This window comes from Stenella coeruleoalba, assembly GCF_951394435.1.
Source record: "Stenella coeruleoalba genome assembly, chromosome: 2".
NCBI lineage: Eukaryota > Metazoa > Chordata > Mammalia > Artiodactyla > Delphinidae > Stenella > Stenella coeruleoalba.
In genome coordinates, this window is record NC_137147.1 from 35,557,346 (window position 1) to 35,579,275 (window position 21,930).

At 38.0% G+C, this 21,930-nt stretch overlaps 1 protein-coding gene across 12 annotated transcripts in view; it reads right to left on the bottom strand.

The window, feature by feature from the left end:
- The window catches only part of FUT8 (fucosyltransferase 8), a 489,197-nt gene that overhangs the window by 92,441 nt on the left and 374,826 nt on the right, over positions 1-21,930 (bottom strand). For 11 of the 12 annotated variants that reach the window (XM_079912160.1, XM_079912164.1, XM_079912159.1 and 8 more), the window contains 2 exons: positions 12,858-12,973; positions 12,579-12,741 (listed from right to left, as the gene is read on the bottom strand). In XM_079912160.1, the coding sequence (XP_079768286.1) occupies positions 12,579-12,741; positions 12,858-12,973 (279 nt within the window). Of the gene's footprint in view, positions 1-11,791; positions 11,894-12,578; positions 12,742-12,857; positions 12,974-21,930 lie in introns of all 12 variants that reach the window. The other variant, XM_079912158.1, reaches the window with a different exon arrangement.

A 21,930-nucleotide genomic window follows, 5' to 3' on the forward strand; every position in this document is an offset into this window, starting at 1 on the left:
GGCTGCAGGTTCATAGTTTCCATTGTTTTTGGTGTCCGCAGTGGCTAAGGTTGGTTCAGTGAGTTGTATATGTTTCCTGGTGGAGGGGACTAGTGCCTGTGTTCTGGTGGATGAGGCTGGATCTTGTCTTTCTGGTGGGCAGGTCCACATCTGGTTGTGTGTTTTGGGGTGTCTGTGGCCTTATTATGATTTTAGCAGCCTCTCTGCTAATGGGTGGGGCTGTGTTCCTGTCCTGCTAGTCGTGTGGCACAGAGTGTGCAGCACTGGAGCCTGCTGGTCGTTGAGTGGAGCTCGGTCTTGGCGTTGAGATGGAGATCTCTGAGAGAGCTTTCGCCGTTTGATATTATGTGGACCTGGGAGGTCTCATGTGGACCAATGTCCTGAACTTGGCTCTCCCACCTCACAGGCACAGCCCTGACGCCTGGCGGGAGCACCAAGAGCCTGTCATCCACACGACTCAGAATAAAAGGGAGAAAAAAAAGAAAGAAAGAAAGAAGAAGATAAAATACAATAAAATTAAAAAGTTATTAAAGTAAAAAATTAAAAAATTTTTTAAATAAATTTTTTTAAAAAAGGAAAGAAAGAAGAGAGAAACCAAACCAAAAAAGCAAATCCACCAATGATAACAAGCGCTAAAACCTATACTAAAAGAAAAAAAAAAAACGACAGAACCCTAGGACAAATGGTAAAAGCAAAGCTATAGAGAGAAAATCACACACAGAAGCATACACATACACACTCACAAAAAGAGAAAAAGGGAAAAAAAAAAAATATATATATCGTTGCTCCCAAAGTCCCTCAATTTGGGATGATTCGTTGTCTATTCATGTATTCCACAGATGCAGGGTACATCAAGGTGATGGTGGAGATTTAATCCGCTGCTCCTGAGGCTGCTGGAAGAGATTTCCCTTTCTCTTTTTTGTTCGCACAGCTCCCGGGGTTCAGCTTTGGATTTGGATCCGCCTCTGCGTGTAGGTCGCCTGAGGGTGTCTTTTCTTCGCTCAGACAGGACAGGGTTAAAGGAGCCGCTGATTCGGGGGCTCTGGCTCACTCAGGCCGGAGGGAGGGAGGGGTACGGAATGCGGGCCAAGCCTGAGGCGGCAGAGGCTGGCATGACGTTGCACCAGCCTGAGGCACGCCGTGCATTTTCCCGGGGAAGTTGTCCCTGGATCACGGGACCCTGGCAGTGGCGGGCTGCACAGGCTCCCAGGAGGGGAGGTGTGGACAGTGAACTGTGCTTCCACACAGGATTCTTGGTGGTGGCAGCAGCAGCTTTACCGTTTCATGCCCGTCTCTGGGGTCCACGCTGATAGCCGCTGCTTGCGCCTGTTTCTGGAGCTCCTTTAAGTGGTGCTCTTAATCCCCTCTCTTCACGCACCAGGAAACAAAGAGGGAAGAAAAAGTCTCTTGCCTCTTCGGCAGGTCCAGACTTTTTCCTGGACTCCCTCCTGGCTAGCCGTGGTGCACTAACCCCTTCAGGCTGTGTTCACGCTGCCTACCCCAGTCCTCTCCCTGCGATCTGATCGAAGCCTGAGCCTCAGCTCCCAGCCCCCGCCCGCCCCAGTGGGTGAGCAGACAAGCCTCTCAGGCTGGTGAGTGCCGGTCGGCACCGATCCTCTGTGCGGGAATCTCTCCGCTTTGCCCTCCGCACCCCTGTTGCTGCGCTCTCCTCCGCAGCTCGGAAGCACCCCCCCCCCCGCCACCTGCAGTCTCCGCCCGCGAAGGGGCTTCCTAGTGTGTGGAAACCTTTCCTCCTTCACAGCTCCCTCCCACTGGTGCAGGTCCCGTCCCTATCCTTTCGTCTCTGTTTATTCTTTTTTCTTTTGCCCTACCCAGGTACGTGGGGAATTTCTTGCCTTTTAGGAGGTCTGAGGTCTTCTGCCAGCGTTTAGTAGGTGTTCTGTAGGAGCTGTTCCACGTGTAGATGTATTTCTGATGTATTTGTGGGGAGGAAGATTATCTCCGTGTCTTACTCCTCCAGCTTGAAGCTCCTCCTCCTCCTCCCTTACCTCTTTGATCTCATCTTCTACTACTGTCCTCCTTGTTTACTCTATTTCAGCCACATAGTCTTGTTACTAACCTCTGAACATGTCAGCCATGTTCCTACTTTAGGACCTTTGCATTTGCTCCTCCTTCCCCTGGAATGCTGGTTTTCCAGATACCCATCCACATGGCTCACCCAAATGTCCTTCAAAATTTTGCTCATATGTCACCTTCCCCAAAAGGCTATCCAGACTATCTCACTTAAAAATTCAACACCCAGTCCCTTGCTTTTCCTTCTCCTCTTTCCCTGCAGTATTTTTCTCCAAGCAATTATCATCTTCTAATATATATCATTTACTTCTTTATTTTATTATCTTTCTCCCCCTACTAGAATTTAAGCTCCATGGCAGCAGGGTAGTTTTCAAACTCCCCTCCTTGCTCCCAAACCAGCATTTAGAACAGTGCTGATCACATAGAAAACGTTCAGTATATATCTTTGAATAGATAACTGAATGAAAAAGTGGCAAAAATTTTCAAGAATTTTAGATGAGATAATATTGAGAAATTTTACCTTCCACAAATCCAATTTTGTGCTAGAGAATTTCTGGGAATAATCCTTAACTAGTAATAACTCCAGCTTTAGCCCTTCTCTGCACTTTATATTAACTCTTCTGTTCTGGGAATGCTTATAAGTATGTGTTATTTGCTTGTGAAAATTATAAAGTTAGAAATTTATTTCTATTTATCAGAAAGTATACAGCTGTCCCTTGAACAACTCAGGGGTTAGGGGTGCTGAACCCCCTACAGAGTTGAAAATCTGCATATCACTCTTGAATCCCCAAAAACTTAACTACTAATAGCCTACTGTTGACTGGAAACCTTATCGATAACATAAACAGAATTAACACATATTTTGTATGTTATATGTACGACAATCAAAATGTTATGCACCAACAAATATCAAAGTAAGAGGTCTGGAGTACAAAAATGTGGACTCTGTTCATTGTAAGTATGCAAAATCAGAAAGATTTTGAATCAGAGGAAAAAAAGCTTTGAGAGCCAGACAGATCTATCTCTCAGTTTGGGATCCAACTCTTACCAGCTTTGTGTCCTAGGAAAGTTATTTTGACATCTCTGAGACATAGTTTCTTCACTTTAAAATAAGTATTATAAAACCTTCCACACAGTTTTTAAAAAAGGATTAGTGATAATACAAACAAAGTAGTATATGTGGTGGCTGCTTGCTACAGACTGAACATCTGTGTCTCCCCCAAACGCATCCATTGAAACTTAATGCCCGGTGTGATGGTATTCAGATGTGGGGCGTGTGGGAAGTGCTTAAGTCATGAGGGTGGAGCCTTATGAATGAGATTAGTGCTCTTGTAAAACAGACCCCACAGAGCTCTCTAGCCCCTTCTTCTGTACGAGGGCACAGTGAGAAGGCACTGTCTATGGAGCAGAAAGAGGGCACTCATCAGACACCAAATCTGCCAGCACCTTGATCTTGAACTTCTCACCTTCCAGAACTGTGAGAAGTAAATTTCTGTTGTTTACAAGCCACGCAGTCTATGATACTTTTTTGTCATAGTAGGCCAAACAGACTAAGACATTGCTATTTATGCTAGAATGCCTCAGAGAGTTGTTTCAGAACTTTTACCTTGTGTCTGAAGAGTACCTACTAATAATTCCACAACTAAGAGGAAAGATCAGTTGGGTATGAGGGTGACAGTAATATGTGGGACTGACAGCCAGTCAGAAAAATGACCCAATACTCAGTGCCTTATAGCACCCTGAAGAAAGGGATTGATCAGTGAGGACTCATTTAACAGATGATGAAACCAGCCCACAACAACTGTGATTTATCTAGGAGTACATGACATAGTCTCAGTTCTCTTCTATTCCTGGTTCTTAACTAGATGATAAACCATTTAGGAGCAAAGCAATGGAAGCCCACTGGAAAAATAATTAAAGTCTTATTTACTATCATAGAGAATTATCAGAACTACATACGGTTAACAGAGAATACCTGATAATAGCCCCTTTGAGTAAAACAAAACTATTAATAATATGCAAATAAAAATTCAAAATCATAGCCACAGTTTAGAATATTCACCCAACTAATAGTGGAATAGCTTTATACAATGCTTTGGGATAACAGGGTCATCTGTGAAGCATTTCAGGCATTTGTTCAATGTGTCAACATTATCCATGCACAGGACACTTCACAGCTTGACTATTTCCATGTTTACCCTTTTAAAATAGGACAAGAGTCTAATATGTGATGCTTTATCTGTTTTTATATTATTCCCACCTAAGATTCAAAACATTTCTTTCATGAAAAAGAGTAATTTTAGTTGGAAAAACCATACCTACAACTTACTGCCTCCTTTAAGAAACTAACTTACAGTCTTACACACTGAACAGAGGTTCAAGTTTTTTTCAGATTATGAAACTGAGGCCCCTATGGGCTATTATGTAGCCTATGGTATTATTTTATAGTTGCTGTGAGAAAAGTTACCACTCATGAAATTGTGTGAGTTGATCATGGAAACACAGGAGATGTCTTTCCTTATAATGGTGTTACAGGGCTAAGCTGAAGTTTATTTAAGTTATTTTCTCAGTTTTATAGGCCTCTTTTCCGTTACTCTCATCACACCCATTATTTTTCACATTTCATAGGTTTCATCATAACCAAACATGGTCATTTGCTTTTTCCTACCCATCAAATAGGAGTGATCACAAAACTTGTTGAAAGTCTCAACTTTAAATAGCAGTATTGTTTCTGGAGATGTAGTACAGTGGGATAAATAACCAGTCTATCAGCAAATGCCTGTTGAAGGAATAAAGGAAATTCAATATGCTCTGCATGGCGTTACATTAAATTAAAGATACACACACACACAGACAAATAGCACTACATTCCATGACAATCAGTATATAGCCCCAAGCAGGTAAAAAACTACATTAGGTGTAATTTAGAGGGGAAAATTCTTTGAAATATATAAATTGACATGGTTTATGCTTTCATGTCATAGTAATCAAGCCATCACTTTACCACTGGGAATGAAAGCTGATCTCTGTATATTTTAATAAATTAGAAAACATAAAAGTGAATGTTTTTACCAAGTTACATCACTACTAAGTCTTAGCAATCAGTTATTTATATTTATCCCAATATCTGTCAAGAAAGTGGAATAACCACTTTATAACTAGAAGACCAAAGACCAAAAATAGTACACTAAGTTTTTATGATAATGCAGTCAGAGTCACAGTATAAGTCACTCTATTCCAACAGTCAACTAAAATTAAGCTTCCTTTGTAAAACTTTTTTTCTTGGCCTCCCCAGTGGAGACCACGTAAGGAAGACAAGCCCAGGAAATGACTTTAAATTCAACCTACAGTTGACCCTTGAACAACACCGTCTGAACTGTGCGAGTCCAGTTATACGCAAATTTTTTCAATAAATATCGGAAAAATTTTTTGAGATTTGAGACAATTTGATGAACTGCATGGTCTAGAAATATTGAAAAAATTAAGAAAAAGTTAGGTATATCATGAATGTATAAAATATATGTAGATACCAGTCTATCCTTACATAGGCATAAAGGCATTAAATTCTATAATTTAATATAAAATTAATAATGTGTTAGTTTTCTTACTGTTTTAAAACTTTGCTTTCAAAAAATTACATTACCATACAGTATGGCTTCCTCATAACTGGAGAAACTGCATATCAGCCGATCATCATAGGTTAAGTGTTTTTTTTAAATTTAACAATGTTTCCAATACTGTATTATGAATATGATTGTAAAACTGTATGCCATAAAAATTTTAAAACAATTCATTTATTAGTGTATAGGCTAGGCTACCATGAAGCAATCATATTGATTACACTACCTCCTTTAAAGCAATCATTACTGTTACAGGTATAATGCATGTATTGTTATAGCTGCACATAAATGCATTTTTTTCATGTTATCTTTTCATTTTTGCTTTCTAACATTAGTAATACATATAATATCTTCAGTGTTTTGTATCATATAAGACAATATAGATGTAGGTACTGACAGACAATTCATCTTGTAAACAGAGGACATAAACTTCCAGTATCAATAAAGATAGTACAGTACTGTAAATGTATTTTCTCTTTTTTATGATTTCCTTAATAACATTTCCTTTTCCCTAGCTTATTTTAAGACTACAGTATATAATACATGTAACATACAAAATATGTGTTAATCGACCGTTTATGTTATCAGTAAGGTTTCTGGTTAACAGTAGGCTACTAGTAGTTAAGTTTTTGCGAAGACAAAAGTTATACGTGGATTTTTTTACTGTGCCGTGGATTGGTGCCCCTAACCCCCACATTTTTCAAGGGTCAGCTGTAGTTCTTTGCTAAGTCAATAATGTTTAGACATTACCATCCTGCAAAATTTGTCACCTTTTAGCCAAAGACATGAGGGTAATCAAACAGAAAGTTTCAGTTCTGGTCCATTATTGGGAAACATGGTGCCTAAAAACCATTCTACAGAAATTCCGGATTTTCAGTGACTCCATTCTCAAATCAAATCTCCTAGAGGTATCCCTCAAGCTGGTAAACTGGATGTCTTGGTTTTGACTATGAAGATACCAAAAAATCTAGGACGTGGGTGGTGAATCTAAAGGCCTGAGGTATTAAAAGCCTGAGAAATACAAACCCAGGCAAAGTACCAGCAGAATAGTGCTAGTCATTTGAGGGTAGAATACACATGCCTGAAGATAAGTGATAGACTAGACCAACATCTGTGACTCTAAGAGAAAGCCAGCTATGACAGGCATCAAAACCTCTTCTTCAAAAACTGGGCTACATTTATGTTCTTTGTATTTTCTGTTAATTTTCTTATTTTTATACCTTAATATTCACAAAACTCTTTTTAAATGTTCTAGTCTGTCTCAATTATGCCAATGAAGAACCACAAGGAGAGTATTTTGCTTATATCTTATTCAAAATGTTGAAGAGGGAAATTCTCCCTGAGGGCCAGCACAGAGCAGATATAATTCAAGGAAGAAAAGTCCAAGGTGAAGGAACTGACATTTATTAAACTAAATGTGACTAAGGGAGGCTACACCACAGAGCCTAATCCATAGGTAAATATGGATCAAGGGCAATACTTTGGTTTGCTCCTGGGGCAGAAGTAAACAGTGAAATTCTAGGGCCTCACTCCAGACCTACTGAATCAGGAACTCTGAGGATGGGATTTAGCAATCTGTATTTTAAGAAGCTCTCCAGGTGCTCCTGATGCCTTGCTGAAGTTTGAAAAGCACTACAGTAACAACAATGACACACAAAATTTCTTAACGATTTAGGACGGAGCACTTTTGGCTTCCCTACTTTCTAATTTACCTATGTGCTGAGAAGAGACTGTTGTGAGATATGCCTCTATTTATCAGATGATAAGTACTGAATTTCAAATATCTTCAATAGTATCTATGACCACGACTTTACAAGTTAAAATGTTTGGAAACTAAATTTTTCTACTTAGTATGACAATTGAGGACATTAGCAATATTTGTGATTTACTCAACATTTAGTTTTTTATGTTAGGGTTCTAGGAAACTTATTTAGAAAATAAATAAGAGTTCTGCTCCTAAAATGGACTTAGTTAAAATATACCTTCCATAATAACAGTGCAATAAACCATTCATATTGTTCACACATATAAAAAGAAATCTAATATACACTAATAAACATATATAAAAGGATTTCTGATTTATATACTTTAGGTATGGTGTATTACCTTTTGAAGAATTAAGATGAAAGATATGCAATTTTATTTATCACATTAAGCTATAAAGGTCTAAGAGGCAATAAAAGCTGAGTATGAAAGACGTGTAAAAAGTAAGGATACATTTTTTTTCCTTTTCAATATTAAACTGAAGTCCCAGTTTTGTCGGTAAAGCAAGTAGATAGATTGATTCCAAGAGCTCAGGGTCATCAAAAGAAAATAACATTCCATATTCACTTTACTCTTTCTCCTCTCCTTGCAAGGAGAGTAGCACCATGGAACAAGACATAAGATCTAAACCAGTTCTCTGAATCTAACAACCTTAATAAGTTTAGGATGAGGTGAAGTGGGTTTTTTCCCTCAATTTCAACAAATTTTTAGATGCATTTAAGAAACTACTGAGCAAACAGTCCACGAAATGTAAACAAACAATTAGATGTATTTGGTAAGCAACATTATTTTTTATCATTCACATTCAATTAAAAGAAAGTCCATACTTCATTGCTTAGAATCAGAATTACACTCCAAATCAGAAACACTATGATAGTTTTATTTTTAGTGATTCATATATAACTGAAGTCTCAAGACTACTTTTAGATACAGGAATCACTTAAATCCTCCAAAGCAAATCAAACATGAAGTCAAGGGCACTGAGTACAAAAATCCTTCTATGTCAGGTTTTCTTCCAGTCCCATCATGCTTCCTATCAGCCCATTTCCTTCCCTATATATCCTTGACTTCTAACAGATACTCTCTGTTTTGCAGAACCCACTGTTAAAATTAACTGGAGCTTCCAGTTTTATTCAGAGGTAAAGGACTTTACTCCTATAACTTGCCCTTCATACCTTTTGTGATTCTCAATTAAAGGAGAATATTTTGACCTCAATTATTTAATTTTCTTTAGTTGCATAATATTCATAAATCTTTCAATGGAACAGGATTATTTTTACAAGGAGGTACAAAGTAGAGTGTGAAATAATCAAAGAATGCACATACATGCCTCCCCAGCAAATTAAAAAGACATAGCTTACTGAACACTAACTAAATACTGAGTGCTTAGTACTGCAGGGTAGAGAAGAAACTGAAGTTAGAGTTCCAGTCCTCAGGAGATTACACTTTGTCAGGGAAAAAAGCCAAGTTATTACAAAAGAAACAATGATGTCCATTTATGAAAGCTGTCCTCCCAGGAAATTACAAGTCCTCAATTACTTTTGAGTCCCCCATCTCCCTATATTAGATCAGTTACCAAGTTCTGCAGCTTCCATTTTTTATGCATTTATCCCTTTCTATTCCTACTACCAACTACCCAGGTCCAGAAGCTCATTATCACTTACTTGGACTTCTGTAAAATCTTTCTCATTTCCTGACAACAGACTTTGCTTCACACAGCTCTCAGAATGAGCTTTCTAAAATGCACCAGTTAGACTTGTATCCAGAATAAATGAAGAATGCTTATAGCTCAATAAAAAGAAAAAAAATTCCCCCAAATTAAGCATGTGATTTGGAAAAGACACTTTACCAAGGATGATATATGGATGGCAATTAAGCACATTAAAAGATGCTCAATATCATTAGTAAGGAATTGCAAATGAGAACCATTATGATATACCACTACACTCCTGTTAGAATGGTAGGAGGAAAATGTAAAAATTGACAATATCAAGTGCAACAAGGATACAGAGCAACTGGAACTCTTACACACTGTTGATGAGAATACAAAAATAATACTACCCTTTGGGAAACAGTTTGGCGATGTCTTAGGGAATTAAACATTCACTCCATACATCAGCAGTCCCCAACCTTTTTGGCACCATGGACTGGTTTCATGGAAGACAATTTGTCCACAGACAGGGTGGAGAGGAGGGGAGTTCAGGCAGTAATGCGAGCGATGGGGAGAGGCAGATGAAGCTTTGCTTGCTCGCCCGCCGCTCACCTCCTGCTGTGCGGCCCAGTTCCTAAGGAACTGCCATACATGACCCATCGAACCCACTCCTACGTATTAATCCAAAAGAAGTGAAAACATGTTTCCACAAAAAACGTGTATGTTAATGTCTATAGTAGCTTTATATATACATAATCGCCAAAAAAATGAAAACCCAAATGTGCTTCAACTGGTGAATGGATAAACTAACTGTGGTAGATCCATACGATGGAATATTACTTAGCAATAAAAAGGAATGAACTACCCATACACAAAACAACATGGGTGAATCTCAAATGCATTATACCAAGTAAAAGAAACCACACTCAAAAAACTACATAGCGTGATTGCATCTACATAAAATTCTGGAAAAGGTAAAATTATTGGGGCAGGAGACAGATTGGGTGACTGTAAGGGACAGGTGTGGGGGTGGGGTGGTGCTGACTCTAAAGAGGCAGAAGGAATTTTCCTGGGGTGGCAGCAGTGTTCTGCATCTGGATTGCAGTGGTGGTTACAAAACTATGAGCATGTGTCAAAAGTCACAGAACTACAGACTAAAATATGTACATTTTACTGTAAATAAATTATGCCACAATAAAGTTGATTTAGAAAGGAAAAAAAGGAGGATCAGTGTTTCTATCAGAACAAAGTTCTAAGATAGAAAGAAACCCCTTCTGAAGAAACAAAAGCCCATAAGTTACTTCTCTATAACTGATGTCTTTCTAAACCAAAAAATGATGAGTGATTCAAAGGGAAATCTGAACAAGAAAACTGATAGACTCAACCTCTGATTCTTCAGAGAATACAGGCAGTCCAGAGACAACTTGTACACTGTGATTTGGGCAAGTGTAAAAAGAAAATGGGGATTTTTGTGTACTGTAAAAATCACGAGAGACAAACAAAAGTCTTTTAATTTTAATTCCTACACTTATCTTGGAAATTACCAGTAAGACGGCATATTCTACATACATACAAATCCTCTCTATTTGTACATTCGTTACTTTAAAGGTTATTTCTCTAATGTTTGGTTGTCCTTTGCTCATTATTTGTATCACTGCATTCTAATCTGGCTGCCTGGAGTTAAATTACTACCCTGCGAAGTTGTATCCCAAGTTCATTATAATTTCTGCTTAAGACAGCAAAAGAAATCGACTTGGATATTTTGGGTACCTTTCCTTTTTTGTTTTCAGTGAAATATTATTATTTAACATTTACTAAAAGGTAGTGTCAAGAAACATAATGTATTTAAACCGGAACTCACAAAAAACTTAACATTGATTTACATCAACTTTTCAGGGCCCAACATTTTCATTTGTACATGTTTTCCAATTTCTACATATAGTCACAAAATATATGCACAAAATAATTTATAAGTAATTATTTTAATTTGGAAGAGACCAAACAATGAAATCCTCAAGTAATTAAATCACTCAAACTTTACTTTTTTTTTTTTTTTTTTGTAGTGTGTGGTACGCGGGCCTCTCACCGTTGTGGCCTCTCCTGCCGCGGAGCACAGGCTCCGGACGCGCAGGCCCAGCGGCCATAGCTCACGGGCCCAGCCGCTCCGCGGCATGTGGGATCCTCTCGGACCGGGGCACGAACCCGTGTTCCCTGCATCGGCAGGCGGACTCTCAACCACTGCGCCACCAGGGAAGCCCACTCAAACTTTAAAATTAAACATTCTATCAGTAGTCAAGAGCCAAAATTATCCTTTAAATACCATACAGGCTTCCCAACTCAAATCCTCTTCAGATGTACACTTTCCTATAAAACTGCAATAAGCAAAGCACACAAGCACACTGCTCCAAATAACATAACTTTAGTGCCTAGAATCAGCTTAGGGTAGAGAAGCATTAAGGACAGAATTAGTCAGTATTCGGTCTAGTGGTCTAAGTATGGCTTGATTGCAAGCTAAGCTAAAAATTTCAAAGGGACTGCCAGATCTGTGGCCTAATAAGTCAATGCCCCTTGAAATTTATGCCATCTTATTGCTGTAGATTCACTAATGCTAAAATGATTCCAATAAACTGACAGATTTTATTTGTAATTTCACTTAAAACAGCAGAGCAATGTTTCAAAATCACTACAATAATGCTGATGATGTTAATATATATGAATCTGTTGGTGGTGGGTAATTCTTTTCCTCTTCATAGTGGTAGGTTGTGTTAATACAACAAGTTTTCTTCTATTGTTCACTAATGAGACAGTAATTGCCAACAGAATCCTACTGGGAATACAGACTTGCATAAATAATAGGCCTAAGGACAGGTTTTACATATCTATAATGATTCTCAGGTACATTTTGTTCTGCGTGAACACACTAACACCGAAACGTGTCCTTTCCTATGGAGGATAAACTCCATATCTTCAGAAATGTGCAAACAAGAGGAACAAATTTAACTAGGCAGATTTCAGGTTCTTCTTTCTAGCAACTAAATGGAAGAGAAATTAACAGAATGCTCCTTTTTATCAAAAACTTATTACCCTTTCACTAGAAGCCCTAAAAAGTTGCTATTTTAAAGTTTTCAATGCTTCAGTTAGAAACATAACTGGCAGCCTCAGTATGAGTTCCAATGAATGTACTGTAATGTAAAACTGTACATGTCACTTCAAATATTGGTTGTATAATAAGGAAGTTTAAAGAAGACATTTTAATGCATTGTTGGCTGACACCACTATCTTCTGAGTTTATTTAGGGTATAAAGATTTCTAGAAATTCATTTAAAATAATATTTTCTGGTGATGAACTACATTTGGCAAGTATTGTCCACTGAGCCCTCAGGTACTCTACTGCTTCTAAACATGGTAGGTATCATTTACCATTCAGCAGGGAAATTAACAAAAGTTCCCATTTCCCATTCTTAGATTATAATCTTTACTAAACCCCAAATGAAATGTAAATGTAGTACCTTTCATGATGTCCCAAATCTGACAGAAATTCATCTGCATGTCTTTGGAGTTCATTTCCTTCTAAATTCTTTAATTTCTTCAACTCACTTTGTAGAAAAAACCAGAGCTCTTTAGCTCCATTTTCAATCCTCCTCCTTAGGACTTCATGATCCTTCCCAAGACCTGCAGTCAAAGAATAGAGAGCATCAGCATTTCCAACATTTTGATGAAAGGAAATTTTCAATTATTTGTGCTAATGTCAACATACTGAAGAGGAAAAACAATGTATCGTTACCTACCATTTCTAGTTTGCTTCTTATAATTTTCAATCTGTTCTTTGGCCTTCACAAGCTGCTCTTCTAAAGCACGAACCCTTCCTGAAGCTGGCCCCTGATCAATGGGGCCTTCTGGTATTCTGTAGTTCAAGGAAGAAAATGTAAACATTTAGCTTATAAATTATGCAACAAAATACATGTTTACTTTGCTAAAACATTATTTATTGGTAACTCTAGAAGTCACTGGACCATATCATATATTAGAAGTACCAAATGAAATTCTTCTCTCCAAAGCTATAGGGTGAGATGTAAACACTGGAATGAAACTGAACAAACACACACAAAAAAATCCGGCTCATAGATGTATGATCTTCTAGGAATTAAGGAACTTTTAGAACTGTCTCCTAAAAACTTTCATCATACAACTTAGAATAACACCATCAGTGGCAAAGCGATCAATTCTTCATTAGTGCTGAGAATAACAAAGTTGAAGGAGAGGGCGACAAAAAGGCTTAAAAGGAGTAAGAAAGCAAATAACTGAACCTGTGTCTGTGTTCAAATAGCAAATACAAATTATTTCTAAATTAACTATAATATCAGATATAAATCTGTGTTCTGATTCATGAACTCATGACCTCAGATTACTAAGCATGGGTTTTATAAAGAAGGGAAAGACAAGGATAGAAGATGAAGTACACCAGAAAAAACACCTGAAGATTAATGTTCTGTTTACGTCAGGAATGGAAAAGATCAGTCAACAAGACAAAATGTTGGAATATAGCAGAGGAACACCAGGATCCCTTGCTTATATTATCAACCTGTACAGCTTCTTTCCAAACTGTCCTTGTTTCTAACATATTTTGTTTTTATGTGACTTTTGGCAGTATTCTGTACTCCATTATGGCCATAAAAGAGATCCACATCCTAATCCTGTAACCTGTAATGCTACCTTAGGTGACAAAAGAATCCTTATATGTGTGACTAAGTTAAGGACACTGAGATAGGGAGACAGCCCTGGATTACCCAGATGGGCCATAATTGTAACCACAGTTGTTCTTATAAGAGGGGAGTAGAAGGAAATTTTATTATAAAAGAGGAGGAGGTGATGGGGTTAATTAGTTTTGAAGGTGGAGGAAGGGGTCATGACCAAAAAATGCAAGGAAGGCATCTTTAGAAGTTGGAAAAGGCAAAGAAACAGATTCTCCCCTAGAGCTTCTCTAGTGAATGTGGCCCCACTGACACCTTGGTTTTGGCCCAGTGAAACTCATTTCAGACGTCTACCTTCCCAAACTGTAAAAGAATAAATTTCCATTTATTGTTTTAAGCCACAGAGTTTATTGTATGTGTTACAGCAGCAATAGGAAACTAATACATATATTTACATACACGCATACATATACATATATACTTTCTTCTTTTTTTTTTGCGGTACGCGGGCCTCTCACTGTTGTGGCCTCTCCCGTTGTGGAGAACTGGCTCCAGATGCGCAGGCTCAGCGGCCATGGCTCACGGGCCCAGCCGCTCCATGGCATGCAGGATCTTCCCGAACCGGGGCACGAACCCATGTCCCCTGCATCGGCAGGCGGACTCTCAACCACTGCGCCACCAGGGAAGCCCTACATATATACTTTTGAAAAAATATTAAGAAGATTAAATAATGGCTGATTTTTCTTCCAAAATCTATTTAAATGAGAAACTGCCACTAAAAGTACAAAGCACAGTGTCCGTCAATAAAGCTTAACAGGAATATTGTATCTGGGGTCAGTCATTCTACAGATGAGCTGTAATATCAAAATGCCTGGGATATCTATTCTTACCATCACAATCACTTTTGGGAAACAATTTCTAAATTATACTTGGCAGAACTTAAACTTAGCTATCAACCTGAGGAGAAAACTAATACAAAGAGGGCAGACAGCAGAAGCAAGAAGAACTAAATCCTGCAGACTGTGGAATGAAAACCACATTCCCAGAAAGATAGACAAAATAAAAAGGCAGAGGGATATGTACCCAATGAAGGAACAAGATAAAACCCCAGAAAAACAATTAAATGAAGTGGAGATAGGCAACCTTCCAGAAAAAGAATTCAGAATAGTGATAGGGAGGATGATCCAGGACCTCGGAAAAAGAATGGAGGCAAAGATCGAGAAGATGCAAGAAATGTTTAACAAAGACCTAGAAGAATTAAAGAACAAACACCTAGAAGAATTAAATAACCAACACACAGAGACGAACAATATAATAACGGAAAAGGAAAATACACTAGAGGGAACCAATAGCAGAATAAATGAAGCAGAAGAACGGATGAGTGACCTGGAAGACAGAATGGTACATTTCACTGCCATGGAACAGAATAAAGAAAAACGAATGAAAAGAAATGAAGACAGCCTAAGAGAGCTCCAGGACAACATTAAACAAACAAACATTCATATTATAGGGGTTGCAAAAGGAGAAGAGAGAGGAAAAGGACCCGAGAAAATATTTGAAGAGGGAGTGGCACAATATATTAAAAGTGATGAAAGGGAAGAACCTACAACCAAGATTAATCTACCTGGCAAGGATCTCATTCAGATTCGATGGAGAAATCAAAAGATTTATAAACAAGCAAAAGCTAAGAGAATTCAGCACCACCAAACCAGCTCGGCAGCAAATGCTAAAGGAACTTCTCTAAGTGGGAAACACAAGAGAAGAAAAGGACCTACAAAAAGAAATCCAAAACAATTAAAAAATGGTAATAGGAACATATATATCGATAATTACCTTAAATGTGAATGGAGTCAATGCTCCAACCAAAAGACACAGGTTTGCTGAATGGATACAAAAACGAGACCCATATATATGCTGTCTACAAGAGACCCACTTCAGACCTAGGGACATATACAGACTGAAAGTGAGGGGATGGAAAAAGGTATTCCACACAAATGGAAATCAAAAGAAAGCTAGAGTGGCAATACTCATATCAGATAAAATAGACTTTAAAATAATGAATGTTACAAGAAACAAGGAAAGACACTACATAATGATCAAGGGATCCATCCAAGAAGAAGATATAACAATGATAAATATATATGTACCCAACATAGGAGCACCTCAATACATAAGGCAAATGCTAACAGCTATAAAAGAGAAAATAGACAGTAACACTGTAATAGTGGGGGACTTTAATGCCTCACTTACACCATTGGAAGATGAACCAGACAGAAAATTAATAAGGAAAGACAAGCTTTAAATGACACAACAGACCAAATACATTTCATTGATAGTTAAAGGACATTCTATCCGAAAAATGGACTTAATTGATATTTATAGGACATTTCATCCAAAAACAACAGATTACACTTTCTTCTCAAATGCACATGGAACATTCTTCAGGATAGATCACATCTTGGGTCACAATTCAAGCCTCAGTACAGTTAAGAAAACTGAAATCATATCAAGCATCTTTTCTGACCACAACGCTATGAGATTAGAAATCAATTACGGGGAAAAAAACGTAAAAAACACAAACACATGGAGGCTAAAGAATACGTTACTAAATAACCAAGAGATCATGAAAGGAATCAAAGAGAAAATCAAAAATTCCTAGAGACAAATGACAACAAAAACATGACAATCCAAAACATGTGGGATGCAGCAAAAGCAGTTCTAAGAGGGAAGTTTAGAGCAATACAATCCTACCTCAAGAAACAAGAAAAATCTCTAATAAACAATCTAATCTTACACCTAAAGGAACTAGAGAAAGAAGAACAAACAAAACTGAAGTTAGCAGAAGGAAAGAAATCATAAAGATCAGAGGAGAAATAAATGAAATATAAATGAAGAAAACAATAGCAAAGATCAATAAAACTTAAAAGCTCGTTGTTTAAGAAGATGAACAAAATTGATAAACCTTTAGCCAGACTCATCAAGAAAAAGAGGGAGAGGACTGAAATCAATAAAATTAGAAATGAAAATGGAGACGTTAAAACAGACACCGCAGAAAAACAAAAGATCATAAGAGACTACTACAAGCAACTCTATGCCAAAGACACCTTCAAAATGGTAGTCATGAAAATGGAAAACCTTAAGAAATGGACAAATTCTTAGAAAGGTATAACCTTCCAAAACTGAACCAGGAAGAAATAGAAAATATGAACAGACCAATCACAAGTAATGAAATTGAAACTGTGATTAAAAATCTTCCAACAAACAAAAGTCCAGGACCAGACTGCTTTACAGGTGAGTATTATCAAACATTTAGAGAACAGCTAACACCCATCCTTCTCAAACTCTTCCAAAATATTGCAGAGGAAGGAACACTCCCAAACTCATTCTATGAGGCCACCATCACCCTGATACCAAAACCAGACAGGGATACTATAAAAAAGAAAATTACAGAACAATATCACTGATGAATATAGATGCAAAAATCCTCAACAAAATACTAGCAAACAGAATCCAACAACACATTAAAAGGGTCATAAACCATGATCATGTGAGATTTATCCTAGGGATGCAAGGATTCCTAAATATATGCAAATCAATCAATGTGATACACCACGTTAACAAATTGAAGAATGAAAACAATATGTTCATCTCAATAGATGCAGAAAAAGCTTTTGATAAAATTCCACACACATTTATGATAAAAACCCTCCAGAAAGTGGGCACAGAGGGAACCTACCTCAACATCATAAAGGCCATATACGACAAACCCACAGCAAACACCATTCTCAATGGTGAAAAACTGAAAGCATTTCCTCTAAGATCAAGAACAAGACAAGGATGTCCACTCTCGCCACTATTATCCAACATAGTTTTGGAAGTCTTAACCACAGCAGTCAGAGAATAAAAAGAAATAAATGGAATGCAAATTGGAAAAGAAGTAAAACTGTCACTGTTTGCAGATGACATGATACTTATACATAGATAATCCTAAAGATGCCACGAGAAAATGACTAGAGCTCACCAATGAACTGGTAAAGTTAAGGATACAAAATTAATGCATAGAAATCTCTTGCATTCCTATATACTAAGAACAAAAGATCAGAAAGAGAAATTAAGGAAACAATCCCATTCACCACTGCAACAAAAAGAATAAAATAACTAGGAGTAAACCTACCTAAGGAGGTAAAAGACCTGTACTCAGAAAACTATAAGACACTGATGAAAGAAATCAAAGATGACACAAACAGATGGAGAGATATACCATATTCTTGGATTGGAAGAATCAATATTGTGAAAATGACTATACTACGCAAAGCAATCTACAGATTCAATGCCATCCGTATCAAATCACCAATGGCATTTTTTACAGAACTAGACACAAAAAAATCTTAATATTTGTATGGAGACACAAAAGACCCCAAATACCCAAAGCAATCTTGAGGGAAAAACACGGAGCTGGAGGAATCAGACTCCCTGACTTCAGACTATACTACAAAGCTACAGTAATCAAGACAGTATGGTACTGGCACAAAAACAGAAACATAGATCAATGGAACAGGATAGGAAGCCCAGAGATAAACCCACGCACCTATGGTCAACTAATCTATGACAAAGGAGGCAAGGATATACAATGGAGAAAAGACAGTCTCTTCAATAAGTGATGCTGGGGAAACTGGACAGCTACCTGTAAAAGAATCAAATTAGAACACTCCCTAACACCATACACAAAAATAAACTCAAAATGGATTAAAGACCTAAATATTAAGACCAGACACTATAAAAGTCTTAGAGCAAAACATAGGAAGAACACTCTTTGACATACATCACAGCAGGATCTTTTTTGACCCACCTCCTAGAGTAATGGAAATAAAAACAAAAATAAACAAATGGGACCTAATGAAACTTAAAAGCTTTTGTACAGCAAAGGAAACTATAAACAAGACAAAAAGACAACCCTCAGAATGGGAGATAATATATGCAAATGAATCAACGGACAAAGGATTAATCTCCAAAATATACAAGCAGCTCATACAGCTCAATATCAAAAAAAGAAACAACCCAATCAAAATATGGGCAGGAGACCTAAACAGACATTTCTCCAAAGAAGACACACAGATGGCCAAGAGGCACATGAAAAGCTGCTCAACATCACCAATTATTAGAGAAATGCAAATCAAAACTACAGTGAGGTATCACCTCACACTGGTTAAAATGAGCATCATCAGAAAATCTACAAACAACAAATACTGGAGCGGGTTGGAGAAGAGGGAAACTTCTCACACTGTTCGTTGGCATGTAAGTTGACACAGCCACTACGGAGAACAGTATGGACTTTCCATAAAAAATTAAAAATAGAATTACCATATGACCCAGCAGTCCCACTACTGGGCATATACCCAGAGTAAACCATAAATTCAAAAAGACACACGCACCCCAATGTTCAATGCAGCACTACTTACAATAGCCAGGTCACGGAAGCAACCTAAATGCCCATCGACAGATGAATGGATAAAGATGTGGTACATATATACTATGGAATATTACTCAGCTATAAAAAGGAATGAAATTCGGCCATTTGTAGAGACATGGATGGACCTAGAGACTGTCATACAGAGTAAGTCAGAAAGAGAAAAACAAATATCATATATTAGCGCATATATGTGGAATCTAGAGAAATGGTACAGGTGAACCAGTTTGCAAGGCAGAAATAGAGACACAGATGTAGAGAACAAACATATGGACCCCAAGGGGGGAAAGTGGGGGTGGGGGTGGGGGGATGAACTGGGAGATTGGGATTGACAAATATACACTAATATGTATAAAATAGACAACTAATAAGAACCTGCTGTATAAAAAAATAAAATTAAAAAAAGACATGAAATTTTTAATACCTTTTCTAGCATTTTTATATAACAGATGAAGACAAATTAACTGTTAATTACTTGACCACTTCAGAATGCATGTTTAGTAAAGAAGCTCCTGTTACAGTTATATCAGAGTAAATAAGGTATTCTATAATTTCACATGAACTTGTATGCACTAACACTGAACGTTAGCAGGAAAGATAGCCATCCTCTAAGCATGAGTTTTCCAGGCTACAGAATTTGAATTTAAAAAGCCTTCATTTGTATACAAACAACAGAATAATGATAAAATGAAGAGAGTTGGTAGGTGCACAATTACCCAGTTTATGAGCACAAATATGTATATATTCATAAATGAGGCATTTCCTGGTATATAGTTTTTAGAACTTGGCTTTTACTTTCTGAATTAGATGGCTCGGTTTTAGGAAATAATTTCAAACAAAATAAAAGTACCACCCCTTGTAATTTAATCAATATTTTAGCAGGAATATACCATAGGATAAGCATTTCCTTTTCAAAATATACTTTAGTGATACAAAATTTCACAACAGAAAGATATGTCTAGGTCCTCCTTTTTATCTCATTTCTTCATACGTTGATGGAATAACGTTAGGGGAAAATAGGCATGAAGAAATAGCATAAGGTCTTTTCAGCAGAGTTCCATTAAGTACTAATGCCAATCTAATTCTAATAAAATAGAAATGAATTAGTGATTTCTAATAATTCATTAGATTATTAGTGATGCAATAATCTAATCCAACTGTGGATAAACTATAGGTAAAGGAAAGTAATAGAGAAGTCAATGTAAAAAATGTACAGAATAAGGACTATTGGAAAGGCCTATTCTTTCCAAACCCCATAAAGAAAAAAGTCAATCTGCAAGAACAGTCTCTTTATCTGAATATTTAGGTAATTGAATGTTTTATTATATTCATTGTGCAAAAAGATATATAGAATGTCTTCTGGCCAAGACGAAATAACAGAGATCAGATTTACCATTAAGCCTGAAACAACTGAAAACCCAGATAAATTGTATGAAACAATGGTTTAATAAAACTGGAACCAGGAGAAAGATGGATGGCAAAATATGTGGTTCCTGAGTTCAGTCCCTCTCAGGGAAAGGGAAACTAGCAACTATCCATAGACAAGATTCCTTTCTGAAGATCCCAGAACAAAGAGGTGAGTCTGAAGCATCCCTTTCGACCACAAAATCTGAGGAAAACAGCATGAGAAGGGTAAGAGGAGTGTTTTCACTTTGACCACAGCCCCCCCACCAAGGTCAGTTCAGTGCTGCATTGAGGGGATCCCCTGGGCCTAAAGTTTCTCCTGTGGGAAAAGGGGAGTGCAAGAGGACATGAAGCTTCCCCAGCATTCCAGATACTTCCTGGGAGTGATACCGAGCAGGGTCCTATGGAACTCCTGGACACAAAGCTTTTCTGTGCCCCCCATTTCTTTGATGACAATCAATAGCCTTCATCAGCCTCCATGACATTCCTTGAGTTCCAACAGGCAGATTCAGGCAGTTGTTAACTAGGGATGGGAGGGGATGCAAGACCAGGGAGAAACAAACAGTCAAGAGAAACAACAGTGCAACCTTGGGGGCAAGGTCCTGGTTCCCTATCAAGGGATACACAAAACAATGTCTTTGAGTTGTTTTGCAGATACTGAAACCCCCTCCAGGTGGGAGAAGTTAAGATTAACTATGGTATGTTGTCCACAAGCATGCAGACCCTAGACCAGCTGGAACCTGAAGGTTGATGATGCTGACTCCTACTCACCCCACCACCAACCCACCAGAAGAATGTCCACGTGCTGATCATGCCCTCTTTAAACCATTACTATATAACTTCTCAGTATCCTCTTCCAGTTGGGCCACATAGTTTTTCAAAGCAGTCACCTGCTGTGTCCCCCTGTGCCTGGCAAAGTAATAAAGCTATCCTTTTCTACTTCACCCAAAACTCTGTCTACGAGATTCAATTCGGCACCGGTGTACAGAGAAGCTGACCTTTCGGCAACAGGAGGCCCACTTAAGCACTCACAGGGATTATCACGGCAATCAGTTAGAGAAGGGGAAAGGGGCTCACAGCAATGACTGTGCAAATCCTGGCAGACTGCATTCCTGCTAATGGTTGGGCCTGAGCGGAGATCCCATCCAGCGACTCTGACCATTTGCAGAGCTGAGCCCATGACCCCAGCTGGTCAGGGAATCTGGCTGGCATTTCTGCCTCATTGGGTCCCCAACCAGAGTGCTATCTCGGTGGAGGACCAAATTCTAGTACCCTCCCTATACAGGGAAGCAAGTCAGC